This window comes from Delphinapterus leucas, chromosome X (genome assembly GCF_059928025.1).
Source record: "Delphinapterus leucas isolate spDelLeu-1000000601 "Yukka" chromosome X, BTC_Dleu_Yukka2, whole genome shotgun sequence".
Taxonomy (NCBI): Eukaryota; Metazoa; Chordata; class Mammalia; order Artiodactyla; family Monodontidae; genus Delphinapterus; species Delphinapterus leucas.
The window spans coordinates 132,716,799-132,734,626 of NC_143150.1; the positions used below are offsets into that span (position 1 = coordinate 132,716,799).

General features: G+C 47.8%; 1 protein-coding gene across 10 annotated transcripts in view; it reads right to left on the reverse strand.

The window, feature by feature from the left end:
* Positions 1-10,096: 10,096 nt before the first annotated feature.
* Positions 10,097-17,828, reverse strand: part of GYG2 (glycogenin 2) — a 50,504-nt gene continuing 42,772 nt past the window's right edge. For 5 of the 10 annotated variants that reach the window (XM_089904849.1, XM_089904845.1, XM_089904852.1 and 2 more), the window contains 2 exons: positions 15,146-15,250; positions 13,204-14,009 (listed from right to left, as the gene is read on the reverse strand). In XM_089904849.1, coding sequence (XP_089760975.1) covers positions 13,641-14,009; positions 15,146-15,250 — 474 coding nt within the window. In that variant the 3' untranslated portion in view covers positions 13,204-13,640. Of the gene's footprint in view, positions 11,881-13,203; positions 14,010-15,145; positions 15,251-17,828 lie in introns of those variants that run through there. The other 5 variants (XM_089904851.1, XM_089904847.1, XM_089904846.1 and 2 more) reach the window with 4 other exon arrangements.

The following is a 17,828-nucleotide window of genomic DNA, read 5'->3' on the forward strand; positions in this document are numbered from 1 at the left end:
AGAAAAACAAACGTGGAGTAAGTCCCAAAGAGAAAAACAAACGTGGAATCTAGAAAAAAGATACAGATGAACTTATTTACAAAGCAGAAATAGAGACACAGACGTAAAGAACAAACGTATGGATACCAAGGGGGAAAGGGGGGTGTGGGATGAATTGGGAGATTGGGATGGACATATATACACTATTGATACTATGTATAAAATAGATAACTAATGAGAACCTGTTGTATATCACAGGGAACTCCACTCAGTGCTCTCTGGTGACCTAAATGGGAAGGACATCCAAAAAAGAGTGGATATATGTATACGTATAACTGATTCACTTTGCTGTACAGCAGAAACTAACACAACACTGTAAAGCAGCTATACTCCAATAAAAATTAATTTTTTAAAAAAATCATTCATTACTAAGACCTGTTCAAGGGCAAGCATAGTGGCCAGGCTTAGATCCCAAAATGGCTCAGGCCAAAAATGGCTTCTCTTATGTCAACAAAGCCATGCCTGGTTCCTTCTTACCTGCTTATGCAACCTCCCCCAAATAGTACTTCTCGGGGCAGCAGCTCCCTGGCCCCCACCCCTCTTTGCCATTCCAAAACCCTCAGGACAGCCTGTATTTTGTTTGGGTACTTGGCCCAAGTGTCCCCAGGGCTCCTGTTCTGCACAGTTTTGGGGAATCTTGACTGCCTCCAATGCAGAATTTCTTCAACGGATCAAATCTGGTCTCCACCCTTGCCAAACTCCATGCAAAGCTACTCCTGGGCTCCTGGCTTCCTGCCCCTCCCTCCAGGCCTCAATCTGTGTGGTATTTCCCCAGAAGTCCTCCACTGATAAAAGCGCCTGTAGAATCATCAATAACCCAGGACAAAGAGTGAAGCCATAAACAACGCCCAAGAATGAATCCAGCTAAAGTCATCACCCCGTCAAAAACAAGCCAACAAAATCTACCCATGAAAAGGCAAAGGTCTCTGCTCCAAACAGAATCTCCAGCCCCATTTCTGTAAATTCCAACACCCCGTTACGCCCCAGGCTTTTGGTTAACACGGATTTCCAATCCCCATCTGGTAAACAATGACCACCAGGCAAACTCCCACCGGCCCGCAGACGCACACACAGAAAGCCGGCTGAGGGGCCAACGAGGCTAACACATTTAAACGCCTCTCCCCTTGGCCATAGAGTAGAAGTCTGGCATCCTGGACCCTCGTGAGCCTGGATTCACATCCTGGTGGCCAGCCTGCAGGAGGAAGACCGGGGGGGTGGGGGGGGGCGGTGCTCACCGTGCCCAGCCCCGGCCAGGATTAATCAGCTCCTTCCTGGGCCCAGTCTCCTGGGAGTGCCCGCCCCGAGAAAGCCACCCAGGAAAACCTGTTTAGCAGAGCAATTCCCCCAGAGGCCCCAGGGCTTTAAGCGGATTAGGGAGGAAGGGGCGCCACACCCCGGACCTCGTGGGCGGGCCCAGGACACGGAGCGCTCACGGCCAAGTCCTGCGCTCCGGGCTGCGCTCGGCCAGGGGACCCACGGCGCACACGGGACGCGCCGCGCCCACCGCCAGGTGCGCGGGACCCTGCGCCCCGGTGCCTACTGGATCCTGGGGCTGGGGGCACGGGAGTCACCAAAAGGCAACTGGAGGCCGGCTCTCTGGCCTGTACACCCGCGGGACGAAAGCGCTTGGGGACAGGCCGGCAGGGGACCTGGCGAGCCACGCCCCGGCAGAGAGCGGCCCAGCCCCTCCCCCTCCCTTCCCCTCCCTCCCCCCGCTCTCCATACACTTCCGGTCCAACCCCCAGGTCCCCGCCCCTCCCCTCCCCCGCTCTTCACACACTTCCGGTCCAAACCCAGGTCCCCGCCCCTCCCCTCCCCTGCTCTCCATACACTTCCGGTCCAACCCCCAGGTCCCCGCCCCCCCGGCGCGGCCTTGTCCCCTCCCACACTCACTAGGGCACCACCCACTAGGCTCCCTCCTCCAGGCGGCCACCGAGCGCGACCACATCCTCCTTCCTATATTCTCTTGCCACGCCCCCCCCACATCCATCCCGAGCGCCGGCGTGTCCCCTCCACCCCAAAACGAAGATGCACCCCCTCCTGCACTGGGACAGCCCCCCCCACCTCCCCCGGAAGGGTGGCGGTGTTCCCCAAACCCTCCAGGATACGCGCCGTCCGCCCCTGGGCCCCCCCTCCCCTCTCCAGCTGTCAGGCCGCGACCCGTCCCCGGAGCGCAGCGGAGACGCGGGAAAGGCGCGCCCGTCCTGCAGTGAGAATTTACTTACACAGCGATGGGAAGGTGGAGGCCTGCATGCATTCAGTGAAATAAACCGAATTTGGGCCGACCAGGACCTTCAAAACCAAAATCTAGCGCGTTCAACTTTCCTGCGGCGCGTGGGATTAGCCAGTCTTTGGGACCAAAGGATTCAAACGCTGGAGGCCGTCCTTTGTTAAATCCTAATATAGTGGAAAAATACACACACCTTCCCAGCAACCTGGTTTGAAAGGCCGACTTTTCATTCCAAGGGAGAGACGTTTATTTCTGCGTTTTTTGTTTTTCCTTTTCTGTCCAGGGATTCTTTGGCGGCTCTACTCACTGTGTGTTTGCTTCTGAGGACTTGAGAATTCAAAGCAGCGAATGCGTTTAAACCGAATATCCTACTGACAATGGTAGATGATCTTGGCATTGGGGGTCTTGGTTGCTATGGGAACGACACACTGAGGAATCTATTCCTGCGCTGATGGATCATTTGGGCTCTTTCCACTTTTTCACTCTGAGCAATAATGCTGCTACGAACCTTCCTGTACAAATCTTTGTGTGGACACAGCTTGTTTCATGTCTCTTGGGTAGAAACCAGGAGTACAATGGCTGGTCCTAGGGTCCCAATATCTTGTTTTACATCAAGGAAACCCTTCCGTTGGAACATCATCTCCTAGCTTTTGACCAAAGCAAGCAACAATTTAGATCCAAGTCGACCCCTCTGTGGCCAGTGGGTTTGGATTGACCTTGAAAACCGCCAAGATGTTGGGTCTGACTGCCCAGCACCACCTGTAGAAACAGCCTCTGTGATTTTATGTCTGTAGTTTGTCTCTTTCTACCCCAAATGCAGGCACATTGGGAGCAGGGTCCGGGGGGCGCCCTATAGCCAGCAAGGAGGTTCTCTTAATTTGTTTTGGTATTTTTTTGGCCGCACAGTGCATCTTGTGGGGTCTTAGTTCCCCGACCAGGAATCGAACCTGTGTCCCCTGCAGTGAAAGCACAGAGTCCTAGCCACTGGACCGCCAGGGAAGTCCTGGGGTTGTCTTCATTTAAGTCATTGATTCGTTGAGGAAAACACTGAGGCCACTGGCCACAGGCGTTGCTGCATGCCTCGTCCAGCTGTGGGGCTAGACCCCAAGAGCATCGTCCGCTAGGTGTGTTGGCATTCTTCCACAACCTACTGACTCGCTTGGTCCTCCATCCACCACCAGCCCCACCAGCCCGTCTGCAAGCAGGGCACACCCTATCTAGGCATTCTACCAACACAGGCTCATAAGGTGCCGGGTGTACAACTCACCTGGTTTAGAGAAACTACCTTTGGTTTCAAGGCAGGAGGACGCCACGCCCAGTACACCATCCTTAACTTCACCTCTCAGTGATTTGCTATGAAATCCTTCACCCTTCCAGCGTAAGCCATTCTCCTCTTGTAAGTCAGTCCCCTCTAATTCTTTCTGGCAACCAGGTATGTATCAGAAATACATACCAAACATGCTGGAAGACTTTTTCGTTCCAAATCCAGGGGTTGAGATCAGCAGTGCTTTTTCGTGAGGGGCCACACGGGACTCTGGTAGGCTGCATGGACCATATAAGGTCCGCCTTACATATCCTTCTTTTTGTTCTGTTTATCTTGTCCAACTCTTGAGAAAAACGTGAAAACCATTCTTCGCTCCAGAGGGACTTACAAGAATAGACCCAGGGTCAGATTTGGCCGTCAATTGCTGACCTTTGTCCTAAATCATCAGACAATGAGGCATCCCTCACGGAGGGAGCACAGATGGAGGATTCCGTGGCGACGTGGGTCCACAGGTATCCTCTTTGGCTGTGGTTAAACACTTCGCGCTTTCGTCTGGAGGCGAGGGTAGGGTTTGAGAGCCTGGTGACTCAATTTGGGTTTGGGATAGCGACACAGGCTCTCCCTCCTTGCCTAGAAGTGAGGTGATGCTGGACGTGACCCTATAGCCCGCAAATGGTCAGGGGGACAGGGGTCCGGACAGGAGACGGAGCCCCGAGACCCCCAGCTCTCTGGCCACCCCCGCCGTGCTTCGGCGTAGCTGTGTGATCATTCATGCATCCCGCCCGTCTCTGGGCCTCACCTTTTTTTTTTTTTTGCGGTACGCGGGCCTCTCACTGTTGTGGCCTCTCCCGTTGCGGAGCACAGGCTCCGGACGCGCAGGCTCAGCGGCCATGGCTCGCGGGCCCAGCCGCTCCGCGGCATGCGGGATCCTCCCGGACCAGGGCACGAGCCCGTGTCCCCTGCATCGGCAGGCGGACTCTCAACCACTGCGCCACGAGGGAAGCCGGAGCAAGGGTCTGCCTGAGCCCCTTGGAAAGCTCACTCGCTCTCAGAGCCCTTGCTGCTCCGTCCATGGGCAGGGCAGTGGGGCGCTGTGCACGGGCTGTTTCTGACCCCCCGTTACTGGCCGGCTTGCACGTTTGTCTTCCTGCCCCATCTCCTCCGCCTCTGGGGGCAAAGAATGTCACCTGCCTTCTCAGGAAACAAGGGATGTTGCAGCCCTCAGCCTCTGCAGTGGCCCCCGACGGTGGGGATTCAGGGTGGAGAACAACAGGATGCTGGCCTTAGAGACTTAAGGTGCACATCAGAGCGATGGTTTCCCTGAGCCCAGACTCTTGCATCTCCCCCCACACAGAAAAGCGCTACATTCACACTTGAGATGTCTGTTTTTCTTTAATTAGCAGTCATCTTTTCATGTTCAGCTATCTGGGATTATTATTGTTTTTTTAATCTCCTATCTATCCAGGCTCCTCCCGGACCTCTTGGGAACAGTCCTTCAGAGCGATCTGAGAACCTGTGTCCAGGGCTTCCATCCTCACAAAGTCCACTGAATAAAGCATAATTCTCACCTTTTTGGTTGTGCTTTTTTTTCCCTATCAATACCTCTAAAGGAAAGCTTTGCAGGAGTGTGAGTATGCTCTGCGGGGTCTGGGGAACCCACTCAAATGTCCAAACTAGGGAAATTTCACAGAGCTTTGGCAGCCTGTTAAAACACGCAGTGGAGGATTCAGCAGACGGTGTTGACACAATTGGATTTTCAAAATATGCGAAAGGACAAATTTAGCTCCTTATCACACCGTGCACAGAAATGAGCTCAAAATGCACCAGAGACCCACACAGAAGAGACAAATCGACAAAACTTTCCAAAGAAAACTTAGGAGAGAATCTTTGTCCTCTTAGGTTAGGAAGGAATTTTCTAGATAAGGTAGCAAAAGCCTGATCTGTCGGGGGGTGGGGGGGGGGATTAGAGTTTATCAAATTTCAAAGCACTCATTAAGAGAATGAAAAGATATACTGCAGACTGGGAGAAAATATTCGCAAACGAATGCAACTCAATAATAAGACAAATGAAAAAAAGAAAAAAAAAGAGTGGATATATGTATATGTACAACTGATTCACTTTGCTGTACACCTGAAACTAACACAACATTGTAAATCAACTATAGTCCAATAAAATTTTTTTAAAAATAAGACAAATGATCTAATAAATGGGCAAATGATGTCAACAGATATTTTACTAAAGATGACAGGAATGGCCAATACGCACATGAAAAGATGCTCAACATCGTTACTTATTAGAGAACTACAAATCAGAACCACAGTGAGATACCACTTCATGCCCATTTGGATGGTTAGAATAAAAAAAAAGAATGACAAGTGTTGGTGAGAATATGGAGAAGTCAGAACCCTCATCCACTGGTTTTTTTTTTTCCAGGGTGGTTAAAAATATGAGTTTGGAAGCAAGCAGTCTTGGGTGCAAATTTCTTGTTCTGTTTCTTCATCATGATGTCTTTGGGTTCATCCCTGAAACTCAAGTTCAGTTGATGCCACTATAGCATGAGATGTATACAGCTGTCTATTTTCTTTGTATAAACTTTCTCACATTGAGATAATTATAGGTTCACGTGCAGTTGTAGGAAATAACACCAGAGCTTCTATGTGCCCTTTACCTGTTTCCCCTCAACCATACAGCTCTAGTAATACAGTAACCATGGTAACCAGAATACGGGCATGGATGCAATCCATCCGTCTTGCTCAGATTTCCTCAATTTTGCTTGTGAGGACACAGGGAGAAGACGGCCATCTACACGCCCAACAGAGACACGTCAGGAGGAACCAACCCTACCCACGCCTGGATCTCGGACTTCCAGCCTCCAGGACAGGGGGAAATAAATGTCTATTGTTTGAGGGACCCGGTCTGGGGTGCTTTGTTATGGCAGCTCAGGAAGACCCACCCAAGCGTTCTACGGGTCCTCTATCAAGCTGTATCATTTTGCCTATGGATGTCCAGCGATCTCGGCATCATTTGTTGAAAAGACCATCCTTTCTCTAAGGCATTGCCTTTGCACGTGGTCAAACCCTTACGGGAAATAGTAGATGCCCATGCCCAGGGTATTGGAAGATGAAATAATCAGGGACATCAAATGCTTGGTACACATCTGGTCCCCAATCCTGGGCGCTTTCTCTACTGGTCTTGGCCCACTACTGAAACCTGGAAGGTCTATAAAAGCTTTTCTGGAGGAGGACACAGTCTTGATGAAGAGCTGAGATCTAGACAGGCTGACAGAGAGTGTATTAGTTTCCTGGGGTGGTTGTAATAGATGACCACAAACCAGAGGCTTTAAACACTATAAGTCCATCCTCCCCCATCCCGGAGACCAGACGTCTGAGGTCAAGATGTCCCAGGGCCGCGCTCCCTCCAGAGGCTCCAGGGGAGGGTCCTTCCTGCCTCTTCCAGCTTCTGGGGGCTCCAGGCGTCCCTGGGCTTGGGGCCGCATCCCTCCCGTCTCTGCCTGTCTTCCCGGGGCTTCTCTTCTGTGTCTGTGTCTCTCCTCTTCTGTCTCTTAGAAGGACACCTACCAGAGCAGATTGCTTTGAAAAGGAAGCAGTATAAGGGTTTCTTCCCAACTTGTTTTCCTACTGTCTTTTCCCAAACTGCCAAGGTTATATTTTTACAAATCTCTTGTAGAGGTTCCTGATTCCTTGAACAGTAAATAATCGAAAAATAGTTCTTGGATGACGTAGTAAAGGACTCATTCCAAGAACTTACAGGAAAAGGCAGGGGGTAAAAAAAAGTCCTTGAGAAACTGCTCTAAAAGGGCATATCTTTCAACATTTCCTACAAAGCACTTGGCCAGAGAAATATTTTTGTGCGTTTTGTTGATACCAAGGAGTGGCCTTGTAGAAAAGTTATTTCGCATAACAAGCAGCAACAAGCCGGCAGAGTTAACTAACCCCACCAGGAAATCCGTGCATGTATCTCGCAGACTGGGGGTGTCAAGCCCAAACACGGTGGGGGACCCACCAGAGACCAATGCATGTGATTTGTTTTTTCTTTCTTCCCCAGCTCTATTATCATTGACATGCAAACATGGTGTAAGTTGAAGGTTGCAACATAATGATTTCATATATTTATTTACTTTTGAAATTCTGTGATCCATTTATTTATTTTTAGGCCACACTGCATGGCATGTGGGACCCTAGTTCCCTGACCAGGGATCCAACCTGCGCCCCCTGTATTGGAAGCTCGGGGTCTTCACCACAGGACCAGCAGGGAAGTCCTGATTTCATGGGGGGGTTTTTTTGCGGTACGCGGGCCTCTCACTGCTGCGGCCTCTCCCGTTGCGGAGCACAGGCTCCGGACGCGCAGGCTCAGCGGCCATGGCTCACGGGCCCAGCCGCTCCGCGGCATGTGGGATCCTCCCGGACCGGGGCACGAACCCGCGTCCCCTGCATCGGCAGGCGGAATCTCAACCACTGCGCCACCAGGGAAGCCCTGATTTCATGTTTATAAATCTTGCCAAACGGTCACCACCAAGCATGAGCTCACACCTCCACCAGGTCACATAGTTGCCCTTTCTTTTTGGTGATGAGAACTTTTAAGATCTACTCTCCTAGCGACTTCCGAGTTCGTAATACAGTATCGTCAGCTTTCATCACCGTGCTGTGCACTAACCTATCCTGTTCCGTGTTCTGAATGTCTGTCCCCATCCCCAAGCTGTGTGAGTGTCTACGTGACATCAAGTCCCATCTTTCTCTCCCCCATGAGCGGTTTGTTCTGGCGACAGTCCAGTGCTAGGTTTTTTTTTTTTTTAACTTTTAAAAAAATTTAATTGGCATATAGTTGATTTACAATGTTGTGTCAGTTTCTGCTATACAGCAAAGTGAAGCAGTTATATGTATACATATGCCACCTCTTTTTGCGATTGCCTTCCCATTTTTTCCCCTTTTATAAATCATACAATTTATTATAGTAAACTTGCTGATTCTCTCTGCTCATTATCTTGGTTAACAATCGGTGCTGTCTACAGACTGTCATACAGAGCGAAGTAAGTCAGAGAAAAACAAATATCGTATGCTAACACATATATGTGGAACCTAGAAAAATGGTACAGATGAACCGGTTTGCAGGGCAGAAAGAGAGACACAGATGTAGAGAAGAAACGTACGGACACCAAGGGGGGAAAGCGGGGGGTGGGTGGGTGGTGGTGGTGGGATGAATTGGGAGATTGGGATTGACATGTACACACTAATATGTATAAAACTGATAACTAATAAGAACATGCTGTATAAAATAAATAAATTTCAAAAAAAAAAACAACAAACAAACCCCGAACAACAAAAAATATTAAGACAGTAGTGGTATATAAGACATTACCGGGCTTCCCTGGTGGCGCAGTGGTTGGGAGTCCGCCTGCCGATGCAGGGGACACGGGTTCGTGCCCCGGTCCGGGAAGATCCCACATGCCGCAGAGCGGCTGGGCCCGTGAGCCACGGCCGCTGAGCCTGCGCGTCCGGAGCCTGTGCTCCGCAACAGGAGAGGCCACAACAGTGAGAGGCCCGCGTACCGCAAAAAAAAAAGAAAAAGAAAAAGACATTACCTTAAGGCACTAAGGTAAAAATGGCATGGTACTCTAAAAGGGCAGAGACCTATGAAATCGGGAAGGAGAATTGGTCTACTTTTCCTAATTCAGGTGTGGTGGCTAAAAGAAACCCTATTTTAGTTCAAGTTGTTTGCAGTTCCACACCGAAACTCATTAGCATTAGGATAACTCCTGTGCATTCAAGCGCCAGGATTTGACCAAGTGACCTTGAATAACAAAAATACTTGCTGTGTTCCTGTAAATCTACACACCTTAATCCAGCTGGCCAGGTCAATACATCTGGAAATGCTTTTTCTTCACCTGCCATTTCATCCTGCCCCAAAATAACTGGATAATATTTCTAGAACAATTAAATGTGTTTTTTTTAAAAAAAAAACTCCTATGTACCAAAATATTAGTGATAGTATAGGTCAAATCACATCTCTCAAGGATTCAACTTATGTTAATTCTGCAGTCCTGACATTACACAGCCCGAATTCTGGCATTGGCATTCTTCAGGAAATAACCTCGTATTACACCTCTTGGATGGATATTACTTAGACGTCGTTAAAATGTTCTTATAGGTTCTTGTACGTTCTCATGTATTGATTTAGCACGTGTCAGAGTGCCTGCCATTTGGAGAGAACTCAAAAAACCATGTGATGGGTGGATAGATGGATGGATGGATGGATGAAAGGATGGATAGATGATGGATGGATAGAGGGATGACGGATAGGTGGATGGATGGATGGATGGGTGAGACGGACGAGTCAATGCTAGGAGAGTAGGCAGCATGCCTGGAGAGAACTTATGAGATTTCCAAAGGTAAGAAGTGAACAGTTCTACTCATTTTACTGCTACCATCAATTCTGAAAAAACCCATTTGGTTATTTAAGTTTATGGCAGGACAAAGGCGTCCCATTCCTGTGTTATTCCAATGGCTCAGAACACACCCCAACACACATCAGAAGGAGACCCCACTGCTGTCTTAAAATTTTAATTGCAGTGTGCTAGCCTTTATCCAAACGTGAGGACTGACCCTAGGATGCACAGCAGAAGTCCATTTTAAGCGTACACTTTAAGCCAATGAGCGATCGACCATAGGCACTGGAGAATCCTCTTCTCCAGAGAAGCTGGACCGGACTCAGATGTTCATCTCCTGGAACCCTCCTCTCACGGATGCCAGACTCAGGCTCCCGTTTCTTCTAGTCCAACACTATGGCTCAGAGCACAGACGTTCCTTCCCCAACACAAAGTTACGGGATAACTCTAATGCTTGGTGATCACCCCATGCAACCCACCCAAGGACTATGTCCCTATGGCTATTTCCAAGTAGCCCCTGAAGCTATCTGTGTGAAACCAACGAAGACTACCGATCATTCACCCATAGATAAAAAGAAACAACCCCTCCATAGCTCACACCTCACACAAGTGAATGCCACAACGAACCCCAGAAGTCCACCCAGATCTCAGATGGATTTGAACACAGCCCTCTCAAGCTTCTTCCAAACCTGTGTTTAATGAACTCATGATTTTCAATTGCACACGTGTGATAAACCATTCAAACATTTAAAAACTACATTTCCTTCTCTTCAGTACAGCGACTGACATCCAGCTTTAATTATCCTACGGTGGCAACCAACAATGACCCTCCAACATACCGCATTCATTTCCGGATGCTTCTGGAGGTGAGGCTTTCTCATGGAATAAAGTGTCTAGTGTCATCAAACGGAGAACTGTCCCAAAAGAACCGAGTTGACATGGCTTGGAGAGCACAGTGACTCCATACTGTGAAGTGAGGTAGTGTGACCCAGCAAAGGGCAGCCTGGTGTCCTGGGCCGCATACAGGTTTGCCTCGAAACAGCCTCAACCAAATCCAGCTACCGTGAGCGCATGGCCACCAGACACCCCTCAGCGTAAACCCTTGGTTCTTCTACACCAGTAGGTCAACCAGTTTGGAAGCGGTCACCTCTCCCAAGCCAGCTGGAATCTTCCTTCCAAATATCTCTGACACATCTCCATGGGGCATCTGTCAATGCACTTGGAAGTCCTCTTGGGTATTTTTGCCGAAGAGGAACCACAGCTGTGGTGTTTCTCAGCCATGCTTGGAAAAGTCCACACTGGAGTCACACTCAAGGCATCCGAACGTTTGCTTCGTCTTCACAGAAAGGACTTTTCATTCTGCAAAGTCTCAAGGCACTGAATAAAGGTTCCCAGGGCACTCAATACCTCTCTTCGTGTTACGGGCACTGGGACAGAAACTTTGCAGTGACATCTAACCCTACTTAGGACGGACACGGCAGGACCTGCCCAGGACAGAATCCTGAGCTCCTTCAAGCAAGACCAGAGACCCAGGGTTGACCAGAAGGTTATTCCTGTTCCCTTTTGCCGACAAGGTGTAAAGGAGATGCAACCTCCTGGGGAACCCCCAGGAGGCATGGGTAGCTGGGGTCACACAGGCCTTTGAGCTGGGTTTTGGATGGACCATGTGACTGACATGAGGCACTCAAGCTGGTCAACCATAAAGAGAGGCACATCGTGGAAGAGTCTTTCCCTCCGAAAGGACTCGAGATGTTCATGGAACAGGGCCACCCAATGCCATGGCACCATCACTGCAGGAAGCGGTCCAGCTTCTCCTGAATCCGGACAAACGCATCCTTCCCCAGGTAATCGATGCATCCCTCCTCCCACTTCCTCCGCTCCTCATCGGGACTCAGTGCCTTTTCTTCGATGGAAATCTCGGAGACGGAGATGGCCAGGTTCACCTAGGGAAGACAAGCCCACAGGAGACGGTGTTAGAAAAACTGTCGTCAGGGAGTGAAAGCCGGCCCGGGCATCCACCTGGCTGAGCAATCGGTTCCACAGACAAAAACCTCACCACGTCTCAGGGAGACGGTGCTGACACTTCGCTTCTGAACAAACCACACGCTGAATTTAATACAACCTTCTTACAAGGAGATGCTTTGTTGGTCTGACTTTTTTGAAATTGTACACTTTATCACTGTACTTGTGTCCACTTGTTCCTAAGACTTGTTTTAATGTCTAGCCACTAAACCCTTTCACACACGCTTATATGATGATCTTAATCTTTCCACCCACCAAAAAAAGGTTCTGTATCTGCTATAATTAAAATGGATAACCAACAGGGACCTCCTGTAGAGCACAGGGAACTCTGCCCAATATTAGATCACAACCTAAATGGGAAAAGAATCTGAAAAAACAATAGATACCGATCTATGTATAACGGAATCACTGTGCTGTATACCTGAAACTATCACAACATCGTTAGTCAACTATACTCCAAAGTAAAATAAAAAGTTAAAAACAAAAACACGTTCTGTATCCCTGTGTGTAACCAAACTACGTGAAATGAAGAAAAGGTTCATATTGTGTAAATGAAGCGTATGACATTTTGGACAGCCTGGCAAGACCATTTCAATACTAATTTAAATCAGTTTTTTTTTCTTGCCATGGCAGGGTTTCCATCTTCTTAGAGGATACGTGTGAGGAAAATTATAAATACGCAAATGTGTACACATACACACACACACACACACACACCTGACTTTTGGTTGGCACGCAAATAGATCAGCAAAAGGGGGGGTGGGGGGAGGACAGTACTGGACACCAGACAGTTATGCTACTGTTTCTATCCACTAGGCATGCAACACTTTCTCCACTGTTTATCTGCCACGATGCTTTCAAAGAGTTTTTACATATAAGGTTCTGCTTTCTACACTCATCCCCGCACATTTTATTGAAACACTGCCAACGTGTTGCTCAAAGAAACTGCAAGAGTGAAAACAAGATCTTCTCCAGGATAACTCAGCACGTTTCCCCGCTAAGAGCGCTTGGATTGGGGCTCCGTGAGTTCCCGGGAATGAAAACTTTCTGGAAAGAATGGGACACATTCAACTATATCTCAATTAAAAAATAAATTCAAAAGAAGAGAGACCCCAGAGAGCTCCCTCACCCCTTCCTCCATGTGAGGAACCAGCAACAAGACACCCTCTGTGAGCCAGGAAGTGGGCTCTCACCAGACACCAAGAAATCCATTTCTTATTATTCATAAGCCACCCAGACTACGGTGTTTTTTTTTTTTTTTTTTTTTTTTTTTTTTTTTTTTTTTACTACGGTGTTTTTGTTACAGCAGCCTCAACAGACAAAAACACAATCCAAAAAATCAATATGAATTTTCATCCTGCACCCAACACTCAGCTCTAGAGCTGTATTTGCTCTAAAAGACCAAAAGGTATTACGAGATCATGGTTAGAGAGAAATGAGCCTTCATTAAAAGCATCATCGCAGAGCCTGAAGTTTAAGACCAGAGCATCTGTAAGAGGGAGAGTCAGGAAGAAAGCATCTTCCACTTCCTTCTTCAAGAAGAAATCAACGCATGCTTGATTTGGATTGAAAGGTTCCCCCCCCACCACCAAATTTCCCAGCTTTTATGCTCGTCTTTTTAGACAATGTGCATGAACTTCCAAGCTCACTTTGCAGGAAAACACAGCACAGCCCCATAACTTCAATTAACTTTTGCAGAACAGCTTTTGAAGAGAGAACGGGCGTGATTATCAGAGCAGAGGACAGGAAAGAGGGTGGACCGACCACCGTGGGCAAACGCAAGACAAACGGGTCTCAGGCAGCAGGAGAAGCAGGCGGACTCTTCTCTCCACAAGCGAGGCTCGAAATGGGGGTAACGCCAGTGCGTGTACACGGCCGGCCCCTGAGTTAGCGCACAGCATCCATCAGGAGAGCTGGACAAGGCAAACAATGGGGACACGACCTCCAAAGCATCCTGGAGACTGGGGTCCCTGGTGACATCCACAGGGGGCTCCCGGCGTGGCTCCAAGGCTTCCTCAGGTGGGCCACCTTCTGCGCTCTCCACGGGCTGCTAGAAACATAACCGTTCCATCGTTAGTCTGCAGGGGGCTTCACAGCACCGCAGTCTTAACCAAAATGACAGGGAACTCTTTTTTCCTGGGAAAATAAGACCAAACGAATGGGTTGTGCTAAATAAATAAGTCATTTAGTGTGCTTTGCCACTCTGAACTTCTCCCCAGCTGTTTCTTGCACAAGATGAGATGCTGACATTTGTCACGCGATGTAAAGGTTAACTTTTCAAATCAGGAGACTGGGATTGACACATACACACTGCTATATATAAACTAGATAACTAATAAGGACCTACCGTAGAGCACAGGGAACTCTACTGAATACTCTGCAATGACCTATATGGGAAAGAATCTAAAAAAGAGTGGATCTATGTGTATGTATAACAGATTTGCTTTGCTGTACACCTGAAACTAACACAACATCGTAAATCAACTCTAGTAAAAATTTTAAAACAACAACAAAAATACTTTTCAGAGAGGGGCAATTAGTTTAGACCAAATGTCTACGGAAGCACTTGTCAGCGAGATTAAGAGTCTGTCTGGGTTTAATCTTCTGAGGCTGCTTGGGAACAAAAGCCCGGATTCATGTGGGTAAATTTAGGGGGGGCAAAAAAAAAAAAGGGAAAGCCATAATCCTTGAACAGTGATGTGAAACACGGGTGCAAAGTTGTCCCGAAGACTTAACAAAAATTAAGGAAGACATATAGGCCGTTTTGATGTTGTATCTTTTTCTTTTCTGAGTCTTCCTAAAGCAAGATATAAGAGAATGACCAGAGGACCAACACAAAACTCAGTGATGGAGGAGGGAAAAAAAATCTGAATAGACAACCGGGTCTCCTATCCACCTCGAAAATAAAGGGACTCATCAAAACACAATGGGAAAACCATTTAGAAAGGCCACGGGATGGCGAAGAAGCCCACGGGGCATCTCCTCTGGTGGTCGATGGACAGGCATGCAGAGACACGGCCATGCTTAAGAAGCAGAAGTAGGGAATTCCCAGGAGGTCCAGTGGTTAAGACCCTGAACTCCCAAGGCAGGGGGCGCAGATTCGATCCCTAGTCAGGGAACTAGGATCCCGTAGGCTGTGCGGTACAAAAAAAAAAAAAAGAAGAAAGAAACAGAAGTGAGTTATACCGAGCTTGTTTGGGTCCCTGTGAAATCTGCTAATTGGGCGGAGGGTGGTGACAACGGGTCACACATCACTCCAGCGGAAGTCTCCATTTCCAGCCAACCTATCATCTAAAAAAAAAAAGAGCAAACGCCAAGTTAGGACAACCCTTCGTGCAAATAACGACAGACACCCAATTGATGCTTTTCTGCCTCCAAATACGGCAAATATGGCTCAGAGGAGCTCGCCAATGCCTGTGTCTGCTGCTTCGTCTTGGGCTGCTTGCATCTAAGCAGGACCACGTGATGAATTCTCACCCACGGCGTTGAGGAGATGTGACGTGACTCCCCCCCAGACTGGGTGCTGAGGTGGGGGACACGTTTCCTACTCTCTGTCCCCACAGGTCAGGTGAAGAGCAATGTCCCTCGGCAGACAACCTCCTCCAATTTCAGCCGGAATTCCACAGGAAAACGAAACCCTACGGAAAACCATTTGAGCGACTATTTTCTCGGCTCTCCCAAGGGTGGTACGTAGCAAAGATCATCCCAGATGCACAGGACACGACTTAATGCATTACAGGCGGTGGATGGCTTCCTCATGGGAGCCTAACCCTTTCTTAAGGAGCCACCGTGGACAAGGGCTTCCTTAGATGGTGATGGGGCAGGCCAAGGGGAAGAATCCTGGACGCCCACAAGACCGCATGGACCATAGCACATCTTTACCACCTTGGCTGAGTGTGACACGCACCAGAAATACACTTGTATGTATTTGGGGGGCTATTTATTACAATAGCTAGCCCACCCCTATGAATTCAGGGTCGGGGGCCGAGGCCGTGCCCCTAGGCTGGAGCCCACTCAAGTCCAAAGGCTCCAGCAACGTAACTAATGAATGTCGGCCACAAAGAAGAGAACGTGGACACACCTGCCCATCCTCACGGCAAACACACGGCAGGAATTGTGTCGTGGACTGGGCTGACCCCGACTGTGGTGGTCAGACAGAGCTAAACAAGTCTCCATCCTGGGAAGGCAGATTCCCCAGCCACTGCCCCAGAGATTTTGAGTGAGTTGACCTGACGCGGAGGCTGGCAACTCATACTCCCAGCTCCCAAATCTCTGGTACCAGCTTTCCCATTTTGGAAAAAGAGCAGGTCATCCCTGTATTAACGGAGGCACCTACGTATGCGTCCAAAGGATATTCACAGAGAGTGAAGTAGGAAGACCAAAGAGTCGGCCACCCTCATGCAGCTTACTGTCTAAGGAGAGAGATGAATGTTCCACAAATAACAACTAAAAGATGACAATTCTGTAAAATTCTGCAAAGGAAAATGACAGAGAACCAAGGAAAGGTTTATCAAGGTCAGATCGACCTCGTCAGGAGGGGTAAGGACTCCTGAAGGAGTAACATCTGGAACAAAGTTTGAAAGATGAGCAGGAGACGTGGTGAGAAAGAGACAATGGTGAGAAAAGCAGGACAGCATGCACGTGCAAATGTCCTGAGGCAGAGGTAAAGGAGGACATTAGGAAACTGAAGTAAGTTGGCAGTAAAAAGTGCACAAAAGTACACTTTTGGTGAAATTCAGTAAAAAATTTTTTAATGTAGAAGATAACACTGTGTTCATAAAGTTGCTCTTTTTAAATTTTGCTTTTTCTATCTCGTCAACTTGAAAGTGCCAATTAAAATACAGGCTCATAAAAAAGAACAAAATCATGCCATTCGCAGCAACATGGATGGACCTAGAGATGATCATACTGAGTGAAGTAAGTCAGACAGAGAAAGACAAATATCGCATGATATCACTTATCTGTGGAATCTACAATACGACACTAATGAACTTACCTATAAAACAGAAACAGGCTCACAGATACAGAGAACAGACTGGTGGTTGCCAAGGTTGGGGGGGGGAGGGATTGATCAGGAGTTTGGGATTAGCAGATGCAAACTATTATATATAGGACGGATAAATGACAAGGTCCTACTGTAGAGCACAGGGCACTATATTCAATATCTTGTGATAAACCATAATGGAAAAGAATATGAAAAAGAATGTGTATCTATACATATAACGAGTCACTTCGCTGTACAGCAGAAATTAACACAACACTGGAAATCAACTATAATTCAATAAAATATTTTTAAAAATAAATAAAAACAAAAAATATGGGCTCATTCTTCCTGATCTTGATTATGTACGTGAAAGCCAAAAATAAAATTAAGTTCTAATAATTACAGTAGAAAATAAAATGATAACTTTATCCAAAACATGAAAGGCCAGGATAATAACAGCTCCTTTTTATTAGGTGTTCAACACTGGTTCCTAAATTAAACTCATAAACTTGTTACGCATTATTCCTTTTAATCTCACAACAACCCCATGACGTAGAGAGTCTGATCCCTTCTCTTACTGAGGAAAAGTTGAACTTTCAGACAGAGATACTTGTTAAACATGCCAGACGTAGCAAGTGAGAGAGGGGGGATTTGAATTCACACCTCTCTGACCACCAAGCCCTCTACGAGCCCTATTCAACCCACATCATTAATGCATCCTAAGTCTCCCTGGTGTACAAAACACCAAAACAACCTTTAGGGAGAAAAAAATGACGAATGAGATAATTGCACTATCTACAAATAATAAATACCATAAAAATAAATAATGTCCTCATCCAATCAGGGTTGGGTAGTGGAATTTTCTAGTTTGAATCCTAACACCCA